Here is a 25,456-nt window from a genome sequence, read left to right as displayed (position 1 = left end):
AGCTGACAAATTCTGAGCATTAGGTAAAAAGATGCACTGCTTTATTCCTTTTTTGTATATTCTGTAAGGCAGCTTGCTCAGTGTAAATGTGTAAAATAAGTAATATTAGCTTCAGGAGCTCCTGCTAACCATGTGTTTGTTCTATGGTTCTTTTCTGTGTGTGCTAAGCATTTGGGAGGATTGTCAAGTTCAGTCAGTCTAATGTAGAATGGGTGAGGTGAGATTTAATGGCTGGCTGTAGCAAAAGCTTTTCTATGAAAATGACCAACACATCCAACTCACTTCTATTAGTAGTCCTGTTTTCTATTGCCAACCTACATAACAGCTTCTGTTACCTAAGATTTTATACACCAGTTTAGCTTACATGAGCACTTTTGATTTAATAAGCAGGTAATATGGTCTGCCCTAAAGGAATTGCTGGCATATTACCAACAGGTTTGTGTCTGACAGAGGGCTCCCCAGAACATACTAGTCTTGCTAACCCCTGAAGGAGATGGATGTTGCCTTCCACTCAAGGATGGGGCCACAAGCAATAATTCTTTAAAAATAATTATTTAACAGAAAAGAAAGCTACCGTGGTTTTATTAAAACAAGAAGAAAAGTTTTAATGACACACTACAATTTCATTTAAGAATTTGTGCAATAGTAATGCACTAACAAATACAGAGAATAGAGTAGTCCCAATGGAATGAGATATAAAGATTCTCCAGTACACACAGGCTTTATACTTTAGTGTTCAAAGATGATAATTTTTTAAAACACCCAAGTTTAACATTTAATACTAAACATTTTAATGGTGGACATCCAGTGAGCAGTGGTTGGTCAGCTGAAGGACTGGTGGGGTGAATCTCCCTCAAACGCAGCCATCCATATTTATGGACAAACATAACCAGACTCTCCTTTGTGGTGTTGGTTTTTTTTAAAAAGAATTAGATTTATGGTCCTGCTCAGAAGTCCTTTGATTCCACTGAGGGTCCTTCTGCTCTGTCAATGTTATAGAAAACTGTGTCAGCCCTAGGAGATAGTGTTTGCTGTTTTCCTGAAGCTGCTGTTTAAAAGGGTTCTGCTGCTGCTTCTGTAAGTAGCTGTTCTGAAAGCTGTTGCTGTGCTGAGCTTTAAAATGCTGCTGCTTGAGGCTTCGGGTTTTCATAAAACTCACACATAAGCTTGGTGGCGCTCAGTCTTACATACTGGCTGCTCTCAAGGTCAGCTCATCTCAGCCAATCAGCTTCCAGATATTGGCACATATGCATTTTCTGTCTAACTCCTGCTCCTGTCATCCTATTTTTAGATAGCTAAACTCCTCCCACTGTGTTCTCAGATATGTCGTCTCTCAAAATTTAAACTGCATCATCCCTGTCTCTGCCATTTTGATCCACTGTGTTGGTTCTTTGAATGTTAAACTACCCATTAATTTCTGATTATTTTTATGCAAATCAGAGTGTCTTGATACTGTCACTAGCTCACCTATAGCATTTGTGGGAGTTGAAATTTTTACGACAATTGAAATCCCTCAGTTTTTTGGAAGCCCTTATTATGGAGTAGCAAGTTATGTTAAAGTCATTCAAGGCAAAAAAATCTGTCATTACACTTCTTCTGAACTGCTCTTCATTGGTTGTCACATATTGGCTGCCAGCAACTACAGTCTCCTAAGTGGCAGCTTCTCTGCGCAAAGATTTGGAATGAGCAGTGCGAAGAGCATGAGTGAGTTGGCTATATCACTTTTAATATGATTTGAATCTTCATTTAGGTGCAAAATCAGTTCAACTGCTCTTTATACCAGTCTCTCAGCTTGGTACCATATAGTAGTGTCACTTAGATCATAAAAAGAGACTAACAGATGTATTAGATCATGAGCTTTCTGTTGAAGTGGACTTTATCCATGAAAGCTGATGATCTAAGAAATTTGTTAGTCTCTCAGGTGCCACAGTATTGCTTGTTACTTAGGCATCATGTGTCTCCTTAGTTTTTGGACTAAAGCTTTTTTGTGCCATGGTGATGGTGACAGTCTGCTTCTTGCTATAATACAGCACATTGAATTAACTGCTTCACCAGCATGTGGACTGTGTAACCTACCTAGCAAATCTGTGTCAGTTATGATTTTAAAAAGAAATAGCAGCGTTTCATTAATTGATTAACTTAGACCACTCTGTGGAAAAGCCTTCTACAGTGTTTTACACATTTGTACGCTGAATTCTTATGAGTTCTTAAAGTACTTTTATCCATCAATTTCTTTCTCTTTCTCATCCCAGATTTACCATCAAGGATGTCCTTTGGGAGAGACATGGAGCTGGAACACTTTGATGAGCGTGATAAAGCTCAGCGATACAGTAGGGGATCCAGGGTAAATGGTTTGCCTAGCCCTACCCACAGTGCTCACTGCAGCTTTTACCGAACCCGCACTCTACAAACCCTCAGTTCTGAGAAAAAAGCCAAGAAAGTTCGTTTCTATCGCAATGGAGACCGGTATTTCAAAGGGATTGTCTATGCCATCTCCCCTGACCGATTTAGATCTTTTGAGGCCCTGCTGGCTGATTTGACCCGAACTCTATCTGATAATGTGAATCTGCCCCAGGGCGTGAGAACAATCTACACCATTGATGGTACCAAGAAGATTTCCACCTTGGACCAGCTAGTAGAAGGTGAATATTTAAGAGGGAGTGTGTACTGTTTGTGTGTATCGCTGTGTTACTTTTGTCACTGTTACATTAGCATCAATGTTTGTTTAATATTTGAAATGTTGCAAGCTTCATGACAAACTTTCCACAAATATGAGACCTATGTGTTACAGTGTCTCAAGTTATTTTCTCATGGGAGGGAACTTGCATCTCAAACAGAGACTGATATTTCTACTTGCACGTAGGTGGAAGATATTTGTCGCCATTCAGGACCAGGGGTGCTGTTTCCTTTGTGATGTCTTTTTGCTTTTCTCTTCCCTTCATGTTGACCGTCCTAAATTTCAAAGCTGTCTATTCTGACAGCTCCTAACTTCATGTTAATACCTTGGTGAAGGGTTGTAAACTAAAGTAGATTGAACCAATGGTTCCTTACTTAGCTACTTGTTACAGGAGCAGGTGTCCTTTGGAATAGTGAAGACAAGTACTGATGGGGTTTAAAGAATTTATATCACTTCATAGTGAAGACCTCCCAGTTGTCCTCCCCAGTAAGTACCTTGCCTTAAGTGAGTGGGGAGTACTCCTGCTATTTAACATATGTAAAAGTAGGCTCTCTGATAAAGGCTTGTATCACTCCAGCTCAATCAGGGTCCATCGTCTGAACCATAAATTACCATTGTATTTCTCCCTGCTAGCCAATAACAATATCAAACTCATCAGCTGCAGAATATACACACCTCCCCAACAGGAGTGGCGAGTTTTATATAAGGCCCTCTGGAGCCAAATTCAGCCATTGGCCTGGCTCCACCAATGTTGGGACCAGGTCTCTCCCTGAGCCCTGCCCTGCTACCTATGCAAGCCTTCCTGCAGTGTCCTCCCTGGCTCACTTGATACCTGCTCTGTGCAGTGGCTGGCTGTCCTTTGCAGTTCCATGCTGCACATACTTCCCCTGTCTGGCTCTAAGGGAGCAGTGCTGGTAGCCAGCTGAACTGCTGCATCTTCAGAAGAGGGAGGAGGGGAGGACTCACTCCTCAGATACATGGTGGCACTCTTTCCTAGAGCTTGGGTGAGTAATGGACTCCTGCTGTGAGGTGGGTGGGGGAGCTTCCTGAGGACGGGAAGGAAAGTTAGGTGAACTCCTCCTTCTCCTCTCTGGCTCCAGCTTGGAGGCAGCCTGCCTGCTGCATTTCAAAGTTTGAACCGCTCATCCCCGGCCCCAGGTCTCTCAACTTTAACCCTTTGCTCCAGCCCAGAAGCTTCCCGTCCTTGCTCCTGAACCTGTACCCCAATCCCCTGCCCCAGCCCTGAATGCACTCCTGCACCAGCAACATCTCTGCTCTCACAAGGAGGTGCGTGTACAGGTGCAGGATTTGGACTGGCTCTGGGCTCCACCAAAAAAAAATTACACAAACCTGCTGCCATATCCTAGGGAGCTCCCAGTTCAGAGACTGATTCTAAACCAGGCTTCCCTCATCTCAGGAGCAGGACACTGCTTCCAAGATACCTGCTGGCTTGTCTTTTGGGTTCTTTCTCCATAGTGGGAGAAACTAGTTCTCAGAGTAGCATAAAGAAACTGTCTAACTTTCTTCCTACTCAAGTGGAACGTAAGTTAATCTCCAAATATTGTAATGTAAGAGATGTGCTGTTAGCCTAGCCTGGAGCCTGGTTTGAATGTACTTTAGCAAAACTAAAGGTAAGTCTTTGCTTATGTGGGTAGAAAGCAAGAGTCCTTCATGTTTTTCTGGTGCTATTCTTAAACAAAAATACTATGAGTATTGGAAATTTATGGAAATTTTGGTCCTGATTTATTAACCCTTACTAATATGATTGGTACCGCATTGATTTAAAGAAGTATTTATTTGTATTGCTGTACATAGTTAAAAGCCCCAGTGAAGTACTAAGAGCTGCTGTAACCCTCACTTGTGGGTTTTGTGTGTGTGTATGTGTGTGTTTTATGTGTCCTTGTGAGACACTAACTGTTCTAGCATATGGTGAGGGGGAACACCTGGAGGAAAACTAATATGGGGTGGGAAAGAGGACAGGATACTAGGAGAAACAATATATTTGGCATAACGGCATTCTCAGCATGCAAAATACTTGGTTACTATCAAGAGATTATTATAAGCACCATAGCAGAGAAAGGTCTGAGGGAAGATTTTGAAAGAGGATCAAATAGTAAAGGAGGACTTTCATTCTGCTCCGATGCAGGAAGAAGCTCTTTAAAAGCCTGTGTAAAGGTGCTTGAGTGGAAAATGGTGAAGATGGGTTTGTGGGTATCTGTGGAACTACTTGCATAAGTAAAGGATTGCAGGTTCAAGGCCATAACTTTTGTACTTGTGATGATGGGGTAAACTGATGTTGAAATGAGTGTTTCAGATTCCAAGCTAGGATTGGAGCAATAGTAGACCTTTGCAGTCCTTTATTGGTATGGGGAAGAAGAACGCAATAGCCATTGCTACCCATTCCAGGACCATACTTCTCTTTTCTTTAATTTAGCTTTGCACATTGTCTACTAGTGTAGTCATCAGGAAACGAATGTCTCTAATACAAATGCTGATTGGCTGACAGCTAAAACCTGTGTAAAAGTCAGCTATCCAGGAGAGAGAACATAATGGAGAAGGTGCATTAAAAGTAAATTATCTTGCAAATGTCAACCTGATCAGCTGATAGTGACTGATAAATTACTGTGTAAATACCACCAGGTGAAATAACATAGATGATATTGAAATAGCCATGATCCCACAGAAAATCACTGGGTTTTTTTTGAGAGTGAAAGTTTTAGTTTGAGGCAGGTAAATGCTGTTTTCTCTTTCTATGCTTGCCTTTACACTCACCATTGGTGTAACGCTCAAATTTAAAGTGTACGACCCTATTGCCTGCCACTGGTAGGACTGAAAGGAGAAATCACAGTGCAAAATTTAAAAATTGTATCTGTGCCCCACTCAAAAATAGTTGGTCTGCTCTGGTATTCTATGTACTGACTTGGGGTAAAACTGCAGGGTGGAACACTGTGCAGATTCACAAGCCAATCAGAACAATGCAGAATACAGATTCACAAACTGGCTGTTAATGGAGTGAGGTGTTTTTGTTTAAACCTTTTTCTTTTCAAATTTAGCAGGTTTTGTTAGTCTGTAACAGTAATAATTAACTTGCAGCTATTGGTATTTTGTTTTGAAGAGCTGGAAAATCACTTGACTTTGTCGCCTCCCCAGTTACATTCCTGTTCAGGCTATTGAAATGTCAAGTGTTTCATGTTTGATTAAACTAATGCGCTCACTGTGGCTACGTCTACACGTGAAGCCAACATCGAAATAGCTTATTTCGATGTAGCAACATCGAAATAGGCTATTTCGATGAATAACGTCTACACGTCCTCCAGGGCTGGCAACGTCGACGTTCAACTTCGACGTTGCGCGGCACCACATCGAAATAGGCGCTGCGAGGGTACGTCTACACGCCAAAGTAGCACACATTGAAATAAGGGTGCCAGGCACAGCTGCAGACAAGGTCACAGGGCAGACTCAACAGCAAGCCGCTCCCTTAAAGGGCCCCTCCCAGACACAGTTGCACTAAACAACACAAGATACACAGAGCCGACAACTGGTTGCAGACCCTGTGCCTGCAGCATGGATCCCCAGCTGCTGCAGCAGCAGCCAGAAGCCCTGGGCTAAGGGCTGCTGCCCACGGTGACCATAGAGCCCCGCAGGGGCTGGAGAGAGAGCATCTCTCAACCCCCCAGCTGATGGCCGCCATGGAGGACCCAGCAATTTCGACGTTGCAGGACGCAGATCGTCTACACGGTCCCTACTTTGACGTTGAACGTCGAAGTAGGGCGCTATTCCAATCCCCTCATGAGGTTAGCGACTTCGACGTCTTGCTGCCTAACGTCGAAGTTAACTTCGAAATAGCGCCTGACGCGTGTAGCCTCGACGGGCGCTATTTCGAAGTTAGTGCCGCTACTTCAAAGTAGCGTGCATGTGTAGACACAGCTAGTATGTAGTAACTTCATGAGATCTTTGTCACTGGGATGTCTTTCTTTTTGCTGGACGTTACATTTTTGATGAGACTTTCTGAGGTTATCATCTACGTTACTGCTTATGTTGGCAAAACTTAGGATGCTCAGGGATGTGAATATTTGCTCTGTTGACCTGAGATAATTATTCTGGAATAAGCTCTAGTGTGCTGTATTGGTGGGAGCTGCTTCTGCTGACCAGAGCTTTTGACACGTGTGTGTTTTTGTTTAAAATGATGAGGGAGGACTCACTCCTGTCTATGTAGTGTGTCTTCACATGTGCTGCAGTGGCGCAATTGTACTGGCAGAGCTGTACAGCAGTGCTGTAAGTGTAGACATAACCTTAGGTACAAACCATGTAATTAGTGATGGTTTGTTCTGAAATTGTGTTTTCTTTTCTCCTCTGTCTCTCTCCGCTTGGGAGAAGGCTGCATCCTTCCCGTAGGAGTAGAGTGCGGGAGGACTTTATCATCCTAGAATGACTCATGGGAGTGTTGACAGGCTCTGGAGGGAAATGCTGTTGGCTGCAAGGATGTGGCTATAATAGAGCTATGTGGGAGGTAGTCCTGAAGGAACAAATAGGATGCAAATTAGCTACTTTGCATCAGTGGTGTTTCTTTGTTGGCATGCAGGAAGCACGATTCCAGAAAAGAGATGTGAGGTGAGATTGTTAGGTGTTTCTACTGCAAAACTATTCAGGAGTCTTAAATGCATGTTCCATTAATTTAAATCTACTGCATTATTTTGAAAAATTCAACTCCTGGTTCCTTTGTTAATAAGACCTATATTATGGGAAATGTGCTTAGTTTTGCAGAGGAAAGGTGCACCAGTTTCTAAATGAGCCAGTGCTTTGCTACTTTCCCTCCTCTTTTCACCTCAGACAAATAAAGGACTGTGAAGGTTTTTTGAACTGCAGTCAAATCCAATGTTGTAAAAAGCATTTGAATATTCACTTTAGTATGCATGAATTCGGGCATCAAAAGGTGAAACTGATTTTTGTTTTGTTTCTCATTCCTCTGACACGACACGGAATCCAGAAACTAGATATGCAAAGACTACCTGATCATAGAGATGTAGCAGGACTATTATCTATTCCATATACAACTCACAGGAACTGGCAAAGTTTCTCTTGCTGTTCCATATAAACCCTAGGGATTAATAGAAATGTATCAGTAAACCCCAAGACAAGGGGCTCCTAGCATTAAGAATTTATTGGACTAAATACAATAACAGATTTGGATTAAGCATGAAAACTTTAAAAATGGGGTTATATATTCTTCAGAGAGTAACAAGACTGGAACTTTTCAGCTTAGAAAATAGAAGACTAACATTATGACTGCCATGGAGAAAATTAATAAGGTAAAGTAATTGTTTCCACACCAGAAGAACAAGGGGTCACCAAATGAAATTAATAGATAGGTTTAAAACAAACAAAAGGAAGTATTTCTTCTCCAAGTGCACAGTCAACCTGTGGAACTCCTTGCCGGAGGATGCTGTGAAGGTGAGAACTTTCACAGGTTTCAAAAAAGATCTAGATAAATTCATAGAGGATTCTCCATAAGCTACCAGGGGGGAAGCTGTTCTAGATTTAATTTTAACAAATAGGGAGGAAATTATTGAGAATTTGAAAGTGGAAGGAAGCTTGGGTGAAAGTGATCATGAAATCATAGAGTTCACAATTCTAAGGAAGGGTAGAAGGGAAAACAGTACAATAGAGATAATGGATTTCAGGAAGGCAGATTTTGGTAAACTCAGACAGCTGGTAGGTGAGGTCCCATGGGAAGCTAAACTGAGGGGAAAAATGGCTGAGGAGAGTTGGCAGTTTTTCAAAGGGACATTTTTAAGGGCCCAAAAGCAAGCTGTCCCGCTGCGTAGGAAAGATAGAAAACATGGCAAAAGACTGCCTTGGCTTAACCAGGAGATCTTGCATGATCTCGAAATAAAAAAGGAATCGTATAAGAAATGGAAACTAGGACAAATTACAAAGGACGAATATAGGCAAACAACACGAGCATGCAGGAGCAAGATTAGAAAGGCTAAGGCACAAAATGAGCTCAAACTAGCTACAAGCATAAAGGGAAACAAGAATGCTTTTTACAAATACATTGGTAACAAGAGGAAGACCAAGGAGAGGGTAGGGCCATTGGTCAGTGAGGAGGGAGAAACAGTAACAGGGAATTTGGAAATGGCAGAGATGTTAAATGATTTCTTTGTTTCGGTCTTCACTGAGAAATCTTAAGGCATGCCTGACCTAGAGAATGCTAGTGAAAAAGGGCTAGGTTTAGAAGTTGAAATAAGAAAAGAACAAATTAAAATTTACTTAGAAAAATTAGATGTCTGCAAATCACCAGGGCCTGATGAAATGCATCCTAGAATCCTCAAGGAGCTGATAGAAGAGGTATCTGAGCCTTTAGCAATCATTTTTGGTAAATCGTGGGAGACGGGATTGATTCTAGAAGACTGGAAAAGGGCAAATATACTACCCATTTATAAAAAGGGGAACAAGAATAACCCAGGAAACTACAGGCCAGTCAGCTTAACTTCTGTGCCAGGAAAGATAATGGAGCAGGTAATTAAAGAAATCATCTGCAAGCAATTGGAAGGTGGTAAGGTGATAGGGAACAGCCAGCATGGTTTTGTTAAAAACAGATCATGTCAAACCAATCTAATAGCTTTCTTTGATAGAATAACGAGCCTTGTGGATAAGGGAAAAGCGGTGGATGTGATATACCTAGACTTCAGTAAAGCATTTGACACGGTCTCCAATAATATACTTATCAATAAGCTATGCAAATACAACTTAGATGGGACTACTATAAGGTGGGTGAACAACTGGCTGGATAACCGTACCCAGAGAGTAGTTATTAATGGTTTTCAGTCCTGCTGGAAAAGTATAACTAGTGGGGTTCCACAGGGGTCTGTTTTAGGACAGGTTCTGTTCAATATCTTCATTAACGATTTAGATATTGACATAGAAAGTACACTTATTAAGTTTGCAGATGGTACCAAGCTGGGAGGGGTTGCAACTTCTTTGGAGGATAGGGTCATAATTCAAAAGGACCTGGATAAACTGGAGAAATGGGCTGAGGTAAACAGGATGAAGTTTAATAAGGACAAATGCAAAGTGTTCCACTTAGGAAGGAACAATATCAGTGTCACACATACAGAATGGGAAAGGACTGCCTAGGAATGAGTACAGCAGAAAGGGATCTAGGGGTTGTAGTGGACCACAAGCTAAATATGAGTCAACAGTGTGATGCTGTTGCAAAAAAATGCAAACATGATTCTAGGATGCATTAACAGGTGTGTTGTGAACAAGACACGAGAAGTCATTCTCCCGCTCTACTCTGCGCTGGTTAGGCCTCAGCTGGAGTATTGTGTCCAGTTCTGGGCACCACAGTTCAGGAAGGATGTGGAGAAATTGGAGAGGGTCCAGAGGAGAGCAATGAGAATGATCAAAGGTCTAGAGAACATGATCTATGAAGAAAGGCTGAAAGAATTGGGCTTGTTTAGTTTGGAAGAGAGAAGACTGAAGGGGGACAGGATAGCAGTTTTCAGGTATCTAAAAGGGTGTCATAAGGCAGAGGGAGGGAACTTGTTCTTCCTTGCCTCTGAGGATAGAACAAGAGACAATGGACTTAAATTGCAGCAGGGGAGGTTCGGGTTGGACATTAGGAAAAAGTTCCTAACTGTCAGGGTGATCAAACACTGGAACGAATTGCCAAGGGAGGTGGTAGAATCTCCATCACTGGAGCTATTTAAGAAGAGGTTAGATAGATGGCTTTCAGGGATGGTCTAGAAAGTGCTTGGTCCTGCCATGACGGCAGGGGGCTGGACTCGATGGCCTCTCGAGGTCCCTTCCAGTCCTACTCTTGTATGATTCAATGAATGGCTGTTAGCAGTAATGTCCCTAGCTTTTGTTTGCCAGAAGCTAGGAATGGGCAACAGGGAATGGATCATTTGATGATTACCTGTTCTCTTCATTCTCTTGGGGCACCTGCACTGGCCACTGTCAGAAGACTGGATAGTGGGCTAGATGGACCTTTGGTCTGAGGCATTGTGGCCATTCTTGTCTACATTTATAAGAACACAATTCAGTGGGTAATTTTTTTTATTTAAGCTTAGAGCAGGCCTAACGTTCTCTTTTTAAAGATTGAGGTCTTTGGGGAATCTGAATATTAAGATTTTATTGTACTCTTTGCACTTAGAATTCTGTAATGGCATGTTAGTTTAAATGCTGAGCACTCTCAGAATTAGTAAGAAGTGTGAGCTGCTTGTGTATTATTGAGCCAATAAACAAATTGTATGTAAAACTCACCTGCTTTTTTAAATGCATCTTCTCCTGTCCCTTTTGGGGAGGTGAGGGGAGGGAGGATAGCAGTATCTCCATAATATTCTCTTTTTCAAGTTCCCTAACCAGTGTTTCCAGCAGCAGGACATCTCCACTCTTTGTTAGTGGTTGTTGTCACAGAATAATAATCTGGAGTTGATACTTGATTAGTGCCTGGTGAGTGAACATTTCATGATGTGGTCACTTTCTTTGGGGAAACTGTTCCAGTCTCTCATCTTTCCTGTTATTAAGCATGCTTTCTTGTTACTAATATTTGTACCATTTAAAGTCTCGCCCTCTTCTGTGTTTGCACCCTACAAATGCTTGTAGATGGCTTTAATTTCCCTGCCCCCTTAGTTGTATATCGCTATGTTTAGGAATAGATTGTGGTTCTTAAGCACAATCCTGAACAAATTGTATTACTTCAAGTAAATTGCCCCTTGATTAGCTGTTTCCCTATTGATCTGGTGGTGGGGTTGTCATTTGCTGTCAGCCTTTTCCAGCCCATATGTATGTAGTCTTCATGCTCTTCTTCAAAACAAATTTCAACAATAATCCCCATCTTCCCCCAAAAGAGGAAAGCAAGACTGTAACCTCTTCTGGCCACTGCTGCTACCTGGAGATTATGAAACATCTGAAACTCCAGCAGGACTCTGACACCTGACCCCAGCTGTGAGCTTTGACCAAGTCCAGGGTGAAGGATCTGATTGATTCATATACCTCAGTCTGCTTCTTTCTCCTCCTCCAAAAAGCTTCAGTCTTCCTGGCTATTACTAAGTCCCAACTCATCCTTATTCAAGCCTCAGCTTAAGTGTTTACTCTTCTTTAGACTGAGGTTCTTATAGACATTCAGCCGTAGTTTAATGGCTGGGTCTGTGCTTGCTTTCATGGCAATTGTGAGTGAACCTGAAGGAAAAGAACTCCTGTGGCTAACAGTGTGGAGTGGGGTGAGAAATACTTCTTGTTGAATCCTAGCTCTGATGCACACTGACATAGTTCCAACATTTTATGTTAGCCATGGAAAGGTTTTTCTTTCATTTTTGTCTACCTTCCAAGGAAAAAAATGGTATTTTCAGAACATGGAACAAACTCAAGGAGAACACTCTTTGCCTTGTGACTAGTTTGTCTTGTAGAGGCAATTAAGACTAATCCTCCAGCCTTTCTGATGACTTTCAGTTAGGGTCCTGTGCTTAAGTGCTGCCCCTGAATTGGGTCCAAAGTGTTTAAAAAAGTAATGTACTTGCATCACCATATAATCAGGTTGTAATTTGCTCAGGACAGGACAAGTATAAAACACTTCTCAGACATTTGATTAATGTGAATATGCCTCTAACTCCTTTCCTTGCACTCAGTAAAAGCTTCATCCGGCATCCATATGCTGGATATTCAAGCTGGAGCTGGCATCTGGCCCTGCTCTGCATCCCCAGATGGTGGGTGGGTGTGTGAGTGAGAGAGAGAGAGAGACAGACACACACTCTGACAGATGAAATCTCATTTCCCTGAAGTGGTCCTATTGGTAAGGGCAGTGCCTTTTTTGTTGTGGTGGTGGGTATTTTTTTTTTTCTTTAAAACACAAAGGTTTGTGTGCCGGTACTCAGCCAGCTCCCCACTGTCTCGCCACAGCCAATTCCATGGCTGGGTCTGCTGAGATGCCAGAACTCCATACCGGCGCTGGATAAGGGTAATATATTTTCAATTGTGTATTGGATGCTTGCCCTGTTGCATCACAGCTTTAAGATCAATTAAAAATATCCTGTGTATCTAGTCTTCATCCTCCTCTTTAAAACAAACAAAAAGCAATTAAAATGATGGTCCAGTTTATGTAGAGCAAGTTATATAAACTTACATAAGCATTTAGAGCCAGATGAATTCTTTGTTGTTCCACTCTGGAAAGGAGCGTGTTGGTAGAAAGATGATATCATTGGTGCAATGCTGCAGTCAAACTGGTAGCTAAAATTGCTGGGGAAAGTCTGGGCATACAACCAGCAAAATCAGTGCCCGCTTTCTCATTCTAGTGGTGTGGTATGTTTTTGTTTTTTTTTTATAAGTAGCTGTTGATGCTATAACCATGAGTCAATATTTGTTTAGCAACGTGTGAGTATGTCATTTTACTTTTAAGTAGGGACCCTTGTAACTATGCATGGTTTTATCAGAAGATCATGCAGAATAGGGGGCCCTATTTTTTGGGGGGTGGAGTGGGTAAAATACATTGTTTTCAGCACATTAATCGTCTCTCTCTTTTGGAGGGGTGCAGTGGTAGCAGTAACAATACATAGTAAGAGTAAGTAATCAGCTTGATATTTAGCTGTAAACTAAAATGCAGAATGTAAGTAGCCTGTCCAGTTGCAATGTGACAGCACTCTAAAACAGAATGCATTTTTTTCCTAGACCGTATTCTTCTAATTTAGTGATTGCTCTGACAGTTGCAGAGTTGCAACACCACCAAGACTTAATTTAAATTTGTAACTTTCAGAAGAGTTTTCAAACTATTTTAATAAGCCTAAGTGGACACACTATTGATGTAAGTGCCCAGAAATAAGTGACCTTAAGGGGGGCTTAAAATACCTTGACTCCAATTCCTTTATATCAAAAATAAATCCAGTCTATGCAGTGTATTCACTTACTGCATAAAACATATCTGTAAAAACACTTTTTAAAACTTCTGATTGTTAATAGCTGTACTTTATAACTCTCAGTCTATGGATGAGGTGTTTTACACAAAGAGCAGTTGTATGGTTTTGACCTTGCAACAGTGGAACAGTTAGTGCTAAAAATATTGGTCTGGGACATGGATAAAAGAGAATGTGTCTTGTTTATTTGTTCCTAGATCATTACTACAGTTAATTGCTAAACCCTTTTTGTCTGAGGCAACCAGCCATGTCCATTTGTATTAAAGGAAGAGCTTAACTCTGTCTCCCATAAAAGTAGCTAGCAGTCTTTCTGTCTTTCTAACTAGGCTTCGCAATGACATTAAAAATGTTACTGCAGTACTAAATCTCCAACACATCTTCTCCGTCACAAATAAGATGTGATTAAATGTTTCTTCTTTTCTGCTTCCTGGTATTTTATAGCACAATTTAAAGGGACAATCCAGACTCTTTAAAAATTTATTTTGATTACTGTAATCTCCCTGTTCTCCCTTCTGACACCTTCATTGTATCTGCCTTCCTCCATAGTGGCCTTTTTGAGATCTCTTTTGGTACTAGCGCTGTTACTTCCTCCTTTGAGTCCATCCACTGGCTTCCTCTTGGTCACTTCATTCAGTCACAGAGGGAAGTTAACTTCTCATTGTTCCCTTTTTAGGCAACCCACAGATGCATCCTGGCATAGGTCTCAAGTCTTACCACTAATCCAATCTTCCTGTCTCAAGTCTTCATACCTCAAGGGTTTGCTGGTCTTGACTCATGTATATCTTCTCATATCAATGACTTCTTATACATGCTGCACCATGTCAATGAAATGACCTCCCTTTTTTTTTTTTTTTGGTCTATAGATCAGTTATTTTTCTCATTTGATTACTTTCAAATAGCTAAGTTTTCATTTGTTGTCCATTGACTTCTGTTTCCTATTAACACACACAAACAGAAACCTGTAGTTGCTTTCCTAGTACAAATCAATGTTATGGGCGTGCATATTGGATCCCCACCCCTTTGTGTGTAGCACAAAGCATCTAGGGCTAAAATACTAACCCAGGGGGTTCTATTGTCTACTAACACGTTAAACTACTGAAACTAGAAGGATTAAAAGCTCTAAATTCTATTTCACAGTGAATTCTCTGGGTTTTACCACTTGTACTTAATTCATTTTTAGCACGGAGTAGACTCGCCAGTGTAATTTCTAGCTTGTACACTGGTATAGTGTTTGTGCTGCGGGGGAAGTGTTTAATTCTAAACAAAAATACTGTAATGGTATTTTTAATGGAAATGTTTGTTGACCTTATATTTTTAACACAGTAGATGAGCTTTGTAACTTCTGAGCCAGAAGCATTTAACATTTTGAGATCTTTCATTTCAATTCATTCATTGCAAATTAATTAAATTTTAAGGTTTTAACTTTGTTTAAAAATCACAAGCCTTTGATTATTCCCTATGAAATTAACACAATTTTAATTTCAGATGCTGAGAACCTTATGTTCTGGAAAACATCATTGTCTAAATTGTTTTTCCTAGTACTATTGTGTGTGTTATTCCATAAATATGAACGTACTTTTTTTGTATAGTGCTGTGAGTCTCTGAAAATCCTGGTGAATACACAAAATTAGAGGACCACTCTAATGGATCCCCTGGGTATTGGAGAATTCCAATTGACTACTCAATTATTGCTGTTTTAACAGAGATACAAAGTGGAGTGTGGAAAACCTATTTGAAGAACTTGCAAACAAGAGAACAGATGCTCCAATCTAGTGTGCAAATGTTCTTTGTTTTGTGTTTTTTGATATTATGCTGTGAGTACATGACAAGGTGCGTGTTTCAATGACTAGACCAGTGGTCTGCAACCCAAATGTCTCCTCTTGCTATTTTTTCTTTTTCTTTTTTCAAATTGTTACAAAATAAATACTTTAGGAGCTGCAATGCATGTGAATAAGAGACAGTCATAGAATCATAACACTGAGACTGGAAGGGACCTTGAGAGGCCATCGAGTCCAGCCCCCTGCCCCAATGGCAGGACCAAGTACTGTCTAAACAATCCCTGATAGACATCTATCTAACCTGCTCTTAAATATCTCGAGCGATGGAGATTCCACAACCTCCCTTGGCAATTTATTCCACTGTTTGACCACCCTGACAGTTAAGAACTTTTTCCTAATGTCCAACCTAAACCTCCCTGGCTGCAGTTCAAGTCCATTGCCTCTTGTTCTATCCTTGGAGGCCAAGAAGAACAAGTTTTCTCCCTCCTCTTTATGACACTCTTTTAGATACCTGAAAAATCCTTAATAAAGAATGTCAAACTGTACTTTTGGTAACCCCTATTTTAAGAACAGCGCGCACACAATGATTTGTATGAATTAGAAAGTTTGTTACTTTCACTCCTGGATTGGAGAGCAAATGAAGACAGGGAAAATGCTGCACCTGGGGATAGGCTGTTCAAGCAGGAAGGAGCAATGATCACATCAACCCTCCACACCCTCATTCCCAGTCTTTAGCCTACTCGATGGCCAACCCTTCCCCCCACCTCAGCCCCCAGGACTAACTAATCCGTGGTGTTGGCTGGGGAGCCTATGCTGGGCAGCCACAAGGGCCCAGCGGAAGGAAGGCTGGTGTGGAGGTGTTCCGCTGGTGAGAATGATCCAAGCACGCCGACCAGAGGGATGTGTCCACTCAGCAAGTGGGGCAAGAAAGGGGGTCTGTGTGGCTCACTGCCTTGACACCACTGAAATGATAGAACTAAATTCAGTTGGCTTAATGGATGGATCCCTCCTGCTGCCCTACCAGCCACTAAACAAATTTAGTTCTACAGTTTGTGTCAGCAGGGCAGGGAGCCACAGACGAGTCAGTGGTGGCAGCATCTGGAGCTGCAAATGACTCTTTAAAGAGCTGCATGTGGCTCCAGAGCCACAGGTTGCGGACCTCTGGACTAGACGATAGTTTACAGTGGCTTAGCAGAGAAGATTGAGAGAGAAAAAGACACGATTGATAAAGGGTAGATCAAAAATAGGATATGGCAAGAACAGTAGCTGTGTAAGAAATCTTTAACATTAGTTTTATTGTTCTGACACTTCCTTTCTCTTTTTTTTTACCTTCAGGAGAGAGCTATGTATGCGGTTCAATAGAACCATTCAAAAAACTGGACTACACAAAGAATGTAAATCCGAATTGGTCAGTGAATGTTAAGACAACCTCCACTTCCCGTACGGTGCCATCGCTTGCTACGGCCAAAGGAAGTCCTTCGGATGCCAGAGAGAATAAGGATTTCATTAGGCCTAAACTGGTCACCATCATCAGGAGTGGTGTAAAACCACGTAAAGCAGTCCGGATTCTGCTTAATAAGAAGACCGCACATTCATTTGAACAGGTTCTTACCGATATAACTGATGCCATCAAGTTGGATTCAGGAGTGGTTAAACGCCTGTACACGCTGGATGGAAAACAGGTAATCTGTTTGATCCTAGTAATCCCCAGCACTGTCTCTCTCATCACCACAAATGCAAAGGGCAGTGGGTTTTGTCAGTTTTAGTAACTGATATGATGTTTTTGTTACAATAGGTACTCCATAACTAGCATTTGTTGTTCTCCTGGAGAAGTCTACTTACATTGAGAGAGCTGGGCATACCGATCACTAAAATTTTGTGTTTTTTTTGTATTAGATCTTTCTCAAGGGCAGTTTGACTCTCTTGCTTCAATGAATGGTCTGGTTATTGTATGCATGTTTGTAGCTCAAATCAGATTAACAATGCTGGCTTGGAAAATGTGTGTGTCAGAAGGCCAGAATGAAGGGTATGATACTAAAGAATCCTGAACAAATTCCTTTAATGTGCCTTTTTTGTTTGTTCTTCTGTAACAGCATTATGAATCATTCCTCAAGTCCTGTAATTTTAATAATGAGGACACATCACATGGGTTTGGACAGTGATACATTTGCATATTGAATGTACCTTTTTATTTTTGAGTCATATAATTTCACAATCTAAACTATCCTATTGTAAAGATAAGGTTACAAGTGGGGTGGGGGAAGGGGAAAATTGCCACCTCTTTGACTCAGAGTGATATGGAAACTGTTGTCCTGTGATTCCCAGACTTTTCAATGACTCTTTTCCAGGTGGCCCAAAGAACTCCTTCACAATTCAAAAATCCTTCATATTCAAACAGTATCGTTCTGCTAAATGTAGTGCGGCCAAAACATTGTTCAAGTTCTGAATGCCATTGTGACCGAGTAAATACAAATGACAACTCCCTTCTGTGTAGCGTTGTAGTACTTTGTGGGTTTTTTCCTTTTGACGTACATTCAGTCTTTAAAAACCAGGATGATTAAAATAATTGGAGAGGTAATAAACTCCGAAGAAGACAGAGGCAGACTATAGTGTGACTTGCATTGATTAGTGCAACCGTAGCTAAAGGTAATCAAGAGGAGATTTGGTATTTTAGAGATGTAAACTTCGATGCGCTCTCTTACGTGGAGGATCTAGCAAGATGTGTGGATAAAACAAAGGAGCGTCCAAATATTTTTCATGCAAATATGCCTTTCACTGCCAAGATGGTGGGAGAGCATACTGTCAGAAGACTTGTGTCTTGAGAAGCTATCCAGTTCACCATGTACAACATAGACGCTGAGGAAGTTGTGCCATTCCTATGCAACATAAAAACACTTCATGTAGAGTGACAAGCATCTTATCTCCTATGTTAGTAACTCTGAGACAGTACAGAGTAGAAAACCTGGATGTCAGAAATGAGAAATTGTGAGAAACCAGGTCACTTCAGAGAATGGTAATAGAAAACAATATTTTACCTCAAATAGGGGCCAATTCAGTAGCGAGTAAAAGCCATTCCCACCTTCTGGGGGATGTTTGTAATCAGAGTCCAGTTCCTAGTTGTTTCACATCGTACATCTGAAATAATGATCTTGCAACTGATTTGACTCAGTCTTGGTGAGGACAGACAGTAGGATTCAACCTGCAGTGGGCTTCCTCAGTTGAAGCATGTGTCTGCGGAATCTACCAGGACTGCTGTCCATGGTGTACTTGTTTTGGGTTGTGAAACAGCGTAGCCTACGAAGGCCTGCTTGTAAATGTCCTCCATGACATAGATGCTGTAAATATTTACATGGGAGCACTATTGCAATAACAGAGGAGGTTCTTTCATCGTGGTAGTTAATCTGCCTCCCTGAGAGGTGGAAGCTAGAATAGTGGATGAATTCTTCCATCAGCTTAGTACTGGTTATAATGGATATTAGGTTGGCCTAGATATATTGCTCTTGGCTTGGATTTAAACCCCCTAAGCAATGTAGCTGGGTCAACCTAATTTGCCTGAATTGTACAATAGGTTGGGTGTTGGGAGCACCTGAGCTCTGGCTCCATCTCCAACTTGACTTGTGACCTTGAACAAGTTTAACTTCTTTAATTCCTGTTTATACCTATCTCATGCTTAGCATTTATTATTATTTTTGGGGGGCTGGGTGTCAGTTAATGTTTGTACAGTAGTCTGAATGTTTTATAAAGTATTGTGTAAATATTGAGTGTAGCACATGGAGGAATTCAGTCTGTAGCGGTATCAATCCGGTGTGTCTTTTCTTGGTAAATTCACTTAGTTTTTCAGCGTATTTTTAAACTTGCCTCAAGGAAAGTGCTGTGACGCATCATATTCTCTGTCTTCGGCTGTCTACAGCCTTCAGAAACGCAAACAGAAGTCAAACACTCTTTCTTCTTGTTTCTTAAAATGCATTGTTCCTTCTGGAATCAGTAAGTCTGAAATAGGACTGTTTAGTTGCCATACATAGAAGAGTTGGATGTTTGTAAATGAGACAATATCGTGGGTCATCTGGATTACTTGTCAAACTGTGAAATCTGAGATGACTCTCTCAAACACAATTTGAACTCTGTCCAATCTTTAGTCAGTAAATCTTGTAGCTACTGGAGCCCTCTTCAGACACATGTCCTTCTTTCTTCTCCTGTTATGTTCTGTTGAAATAGTACAGTTTGTTGCCTAACCCTTGTTGTAAGGGGGACAAAATCATGCCCCACTGTCTGCAGAGTGGATAAATCAACTGAGCTCATAAAAAGGGAAATCAATGATTTTAACTCGGCAGGAGCAACTTGGTGTCATCTCTGCATATGGGGAAGTTATTTGATTTTCTTTTTCCCCTTCCCCACCCCCACTAGGCAATTGCAACTCCATTTACACTGCCAAAAACCTGTTCTCCCATATGGCATTAGGCACATAATTTCTTTACTGCTAAATCTGCATTGTGAATGATTACTTGGAAGATAGGCTAAATCTAAAATGTCTTCAGGAGAGCAAACAGTTGAAGACTCCTTTTAGTCATTCTTGCTGGGAGTTGGGAAGGATCTAGAAAACCTGACCCTATCCCTTTATTGTGCAGCTAAATCTAACAAATCTGTGATTACGCTTTTCATCACTAATTTAAACAGAATCCCCTAAAGCTCCTTGAGCCAAAAAAGTAATTTTGTATGAGGATAAGAGTAAGGCTCTTTTTTAGGATTATTCTTCTGAAATTTAGAACCAAAGAAATTCTTTCTGCACAGTATTTTTCTTCTTTTGGAAAAAGCCTAGAAGATTATCAAAGGACCACTTGTGAAGTCTCTAACAAGAGTCAGACAAACTCTTAATGCTGGATGTAGGCCTTTCCTTCCTCCTGTCTTTTTTACTACACATCTGTCATCAATACTAATGGGGGTGGGGAAGGTACTTCTTCTTCTTCACCATATTTTGTTCACCCACAGGTGAATAGCCTGACCCATCCAACCTAATATTTAGGCAATAACTATTCTGTAACATACCTTTACAGATGCAGAGTTTGAGTGGTAGCCTTCAAAATTGTAGGGATGCTAGATTTTTAGGAGCTTATTTTAGGTTCAGAAAGGCAGCAAGCTTGGAAGTCTTGGGCAGAAATGGCCTCTAGAAACTAATTGTATAATTTTTTGTAATGTAGGGGACGCTTTTCCTTTTCTCCCCTTTTGGTTTTGAAAACTTTTTTTAATCTTGGTGCATACCGCATTTATGTTCAGAACACTCATTGGTCCTCCCTCGAAGCACTCCTTTTGTGGTAGTATCAGAGAGGTAGGCCTATAGAAGTCCTGTGGCACCTTATATCAGATATCTGTTAGTCTATAAGGTGCCACAGGACTTCTTGTTGCTTCTGTGATTGGTGTTCCTATTCACAAAGATGGAGAAGCTGAGGCACAGAAGTGAAGTAACTTGACTAGCCTAAGTGACTCATTAGGAGTCCTGAGATTGGAATGCAAGTGTTTCCAGCTATAAAGCCTACTAAGGCATTTACCACAGTAAAAAGTATAGCATATCTAGTGCTTGATTCACTGAACTAGGTTACTACTTCTCATTTGAATATTCGGATGAAGTGTTGGGTAGCTATATAAAGTGACCTATAACTACAATAGTGCTTTTCTACACAAGTCTAAACTATGCCAAGACAGCATGGCTGATGTGGACATACTGCATGATTGATCCATACTGTGGTACAATTCCCATCAGCTGAGCTATTGATGGTTTGTGAGTGTAAGACACAACCTTCAAATGGCTCTCTGGGATTGATCATACACCATAGTACTGCTGGTTTCTATAAGATGTGTGAGAATACCACTTCTCTGTCATGAGTGGAACTGTCTCATCCTATAATTGGGTATGGAGGATGGGTGAAGACTTTTTTTTTTTTCCTTCCCTAAAGCAACTAACAGAAGACTTGTGTTTATCTCTCAAGTACTCCTGAAAATCCTCTCTCCCCATCCTTCCTGCTCCCAAAATTAAATCTTTTTTAATACTATTCAAGTTAGCATGTGCAGGTGACCTTCAATTTTATCTTAGAGTTGCCAACTACACTGTATGTTATGCAAGTAAAAATATTATGTGGCTGTTTATAAAAATCTAGATCATGAAGACATTTCCTCTTTTGTGGTGGGTCTTGGTCTTTCATATTTTGTTAATCTAAAGTAAACGTGCAGAATGACAGGCTAGTACAGTATCTTGACTCCAGCAGTGATCGATACGTGACACAGTGAAAGAGGGTGATCACATAAATGCTCCTATCTGTGCAGTGTTTGGATTCTTTCTTGCTTCCTCTGACATTCAGCCTGCTTTCTGAAATGTGTTAAGTATTATCTTAACTTAGATATCCTCAAAATAATACAGCCTTATACTGATTGATTGCACGCTGCCTAAAAATTTGCTCATCTTTCAACATAAGTTCCCCTACTTTTTATTAGAATGTGATCCTTCTTTTACCAAACAGCTTTCTTTACCCTTCTATAACTTGTTTATACTGCAAATACCTGATTATAGACTGAAAAATTAGAATCTCCCTGTCCATTGTTGCTTTCTAGCTTTTAAAATAGTGGGGGAAAATGGACACAGGCCACAATATATCAACACCATCGTTGGGAAATCAATCACTTGAATGGTATATCCAACTTCATTGTATCTGAGCATCCAATTTGAGGAGCTTTTTTCTTTTTTTTAACTACTTTATGTTCAATGAACAGTTGCATTCAGTGTCATTTGTATCTCTTCAGTTCTGTTTTTGGAGGACTGTAACATGTTCATAGATTCCAAAGGCCCAAGGACCGTTGTGATCATCTTGTCTAGCCTATATAACTCCGTCCAGAGAACTTCCCCAAAATAATTCCTAGAGCATATCTTGAGACAAATCCATTCTTGATTTAAAATTTATTAGTAATGGATGAAGTCCCATCAGCATAAACAGTTTTTTGGAGTGTTTGCCTGGTGTGTACACTGAAAAACTGTTTAGGTTATGGTGTAGCTGTAGTATGTTTCAGTGGATTGGGTGCATTAGATGAAGCTGGCTGACTTGGCTTCCATGCCTGTCTCTGCCACTGACTTACTATGTGTGACTGGTTAAACTCACTGTCTCTGCCACTGACTTACTATGTGTGACCGGTTACTCACTGTGCAGGATCTCTGGGTGGTCAGTCCAGGAATTAGCTCCTGCCAGCACTGGAGTGCCCTTTTCTGGCTGACATGCTCACAGTTACCTGCCTTTTATATTTCCATCACTTCCCTATGTCTGGACCTGCATCTCCCCTGAACTGCAGTGCCCTCTTTCTTGGGTGCTGTCCATATTCTGGGGTCCTCTCCTCCCGTGGAACCCAGTTGTTCCTAAGTCTACCACTTGCCCAGTGAACTACTGCTGTTTTTCATTTATCCCTTCCCTCAAGAGCCCACTGCAGTCTGAACTGGCTGGTCGTCATTGGCAACTGGGGTGAACGTGCTGCCTAGTCCTATCTCTAGTTGCCTTTCTGCGGCCCCAGTACCCTCAGGCCCTACCTCAGGGTCTCAGCCTCCGATGAGCCTTGGTAAGGATGAAGCCTTGGTAAGGATGAATCTTGCTGGCTTCCCTGGAGTTTTTCCCCGGCATAGCTCTATCTGTGGTACCTCTATAGGCAGAAAGTCCTTCCCTCGCCAGGTCTGGAGAGAGCTTTGCAGCCCTTTTAAATACAGCCCATCTGGTCCCTGATTGGCTGTCTTCAGCTTCCTTTTTCTGAGTTCCCAGCCCCAGTCCTCTCCACTGGCTGTCTTAACCCCCTTTTGAACCAGTGCTGGGCAACCGCCCCTTCACACTGTGTAACTTCAGTTAGTTACTTCATCTGTCTTGTGCCTCTTTTTAGCTATAATTTTTTTTATTCACTCTTTTCTAGTTAGTCATGTAACTCCAACAGAGGAAAATGGACATAGGTTGGAAGACTTTCACCATTACAGAGCTGTTTAGGTGTGTGTGTATAGGATCCACCCGAACAACGTTGTCATAGAAGGAAACAAAATGAGCAGAAGTACTAAAGTTTCTTCCAGCTAAATTATTTTGTGAAGCATGTTCATAATATCCTAAAACTGTGAAGTGAGTTTTTGTTTAAATGATAGGAAGTGGTTTTGTTGTTCAGATAATTTATGGCTACAAACTCCATTCCGTGGCGGGAACTCAGTTTTGACACATAATAAATCCATTTTAAATCAAGCTTTTATAGCATTCTTAGAAGAGCAGTCTCTCCTATAGGGTGCATGTACACTTTCAGAGCTTGTTTGTCTTTTTCAACTACTCTCCACTTTTGTCTGTCCAGTGCAGAACGCCTGTCTGGGCTGGTCACTCAGTGGGAGGGGGAGATGATAAATTTAAATTTGCAGCGTTCTGGGGATATTTTGAAAATACAAGAAACTGATCTCTGATGTGGGGGTGGAACTTCATCCCTCCATTTTCCTTTTGTTTTCACACTGTCTTAAAATATCTATCTTGAATAGTCATAAAGGTAGACTTCAACTAGAGATTGTCTTGTAAAGTCTTACCAAACTCGAGAGAATTTCACTGGATACTTCAACTATGGTTTCAAGGTAACTGTGTTTATAATCTTCCACTCCTCTTTTCCTTCCCTGCCCCCTGTAGTCTGGTCCCTTCCAAGAGTTCCTAGCTAAGTGTGAGAGGTGCAGTTGTCATCAGTCCTACTCTTTTCTGACTGGGGCAGTTTTAGGATTCACAGCTCCCTGCTTTATGCTGTGATAACCTCTGTAAGCCAATCTGTCTACCAGCCAGTGGCTGTGGTTTGCTTTTTTGAGAGCTTTGAACATTGCCAGCAATTTCCACACAGATCTGTTTAAGCAAGTACCTTTATTGTTAAGGTAAAGGCATTACTGAGAAAACACATAATAAATATGTTTTAAACATACAATTAGCATACCAAAAGTCACCTGTCAGTCTCATGGGACCCTATTAAGTAGTGGCACAATTCTTCCATCCTTTCTGGTAGGGCTGGATTTCTCTTTGAGCAGAAGGTTCTCTCCAACTGCTGGGTTAGAATGAAGGTCCTGACTAAATTTACACCCAGCCTTTTTATACCAAAAGCTCTTTGAACTAGTACATAAAAGCATTCTTCAGGTGTTAAACTACTCTGAAGGGGTTTTCAGTGTAGATTATTCATGAGAATCTGCTCCCTCCCTTTCCACCCCCCAATATTCACTCACTCACTCTGGTTCCTGAAGGAAGTGTGATAACTCTCCCTCCCTGGAGTTGCTTATAATCTCTGTACACAGTAATACATCAACTTAATACTGATCCCAAATTTATTGCATGGGATGGAACTATTTGTCATAACCTTGTCAAACAATAGCCTGATCTTTCAAAGCAAAGAGGAGACCAAGTCAATGATGCAAATTGTAAATTATGCTTGTGTGTTGGAGCACACATGGAAAAAGTAAAGCATTCGTGTCAACACTTGCGAGAGTCTTGCCCAAGACCGTCCCTGATGGCGAATGGTAATCTGTGAGGGGGTGATGTAATTTGAGAGGTTCTACCGTGGTGCAGATGAGGTGAGGTGGAGAAGAGAAGAGCATCAAAAACTGCCCAGTGCCCATCCCAACAGCTACCCCACCTGTCTCTTCTGTGATAAGATCTACAGCTCCAGAATTGGGCTCATCAGCAGACTCGCAAATAAGGGGGTGATATGAAGATGTCCTACTTGTTATTGAGTGGCTGCTGAGAAGACAGCTTTCTATTTCCTGAAAGGAGAGAATTTTTTTTCTACTCTTCTAGGACCTGTATAAAATGTATACCGAAGAACCCAGTGATTAGATTTTTTTTTTTTTTTTTTTTTTTTTTAAACTTTATGTACTGTTCTTATCCAGATTCCTAAGTGGCTGCTCTTTTGTTCTCTGAAATGTCATTTCCTCTTATCATTTTTTTTAGACGTGTGAGAGGCAGCTGATCGAATATGACAGGGTCATTGATTTATTTTCATAATTATTTCCACCTCCACTTGAGAGGGGGTGTGTGATTTTAAAATGAGTCCTTGCCTTAAAGATACTGGCAAAT

General features: G+C 41.1%; 1 protein-coding gene across 7 annotated transcripts in view; it reads left to right on the top strand.

Annotated features, from left to right (window-relative positions):
• The first annotated feature begins 2,266 nt into the window (after positions 1-2,266).
• The window catches only part of DCLK1 (doublecortin like kinase 1), a 335,634-nt gene continuing 312,444 nt past the window's right edge, over positions 2,267-25,456 (top strand). For all 7 annotated transcript variants that reach the window (XM_074982397.1, XM_074982389.1, XM_074982406.1 and 4 more), the window contains exons 1-2: positions 2,267-2,642; positions 16,701-17,047. In XM_074982397.1, the coding sequence (XP_074838498.1) occupies positions 2,267-2,642; positions 16,701-17,047 (723 nt within the window). The remainder of the gene's footprint in view (positions 2,643-16,700; positions 17,048-25,456) is intronic.

The sequence above is a fragment of the Carettochelys insculpta genome, chromosome 1 (assembly GCF_033958435.1).
Source record: "Carettochelys insculpta isolate YL-2023 chromosome 1, ASM3395843v1, whole genome shotgun sequence".
NCBI classification, from domain to species: domain Eukaryota; kingdom Metazoa; phylum Chordata; order Testudines; family Carettochelyidae; genus Carettochelys; species Carettochelys insculpta.
Note: the sequence above shows the minus strand (reverse complement) of the source record. Positions and strands in the feature narration are given on the sequence as shown.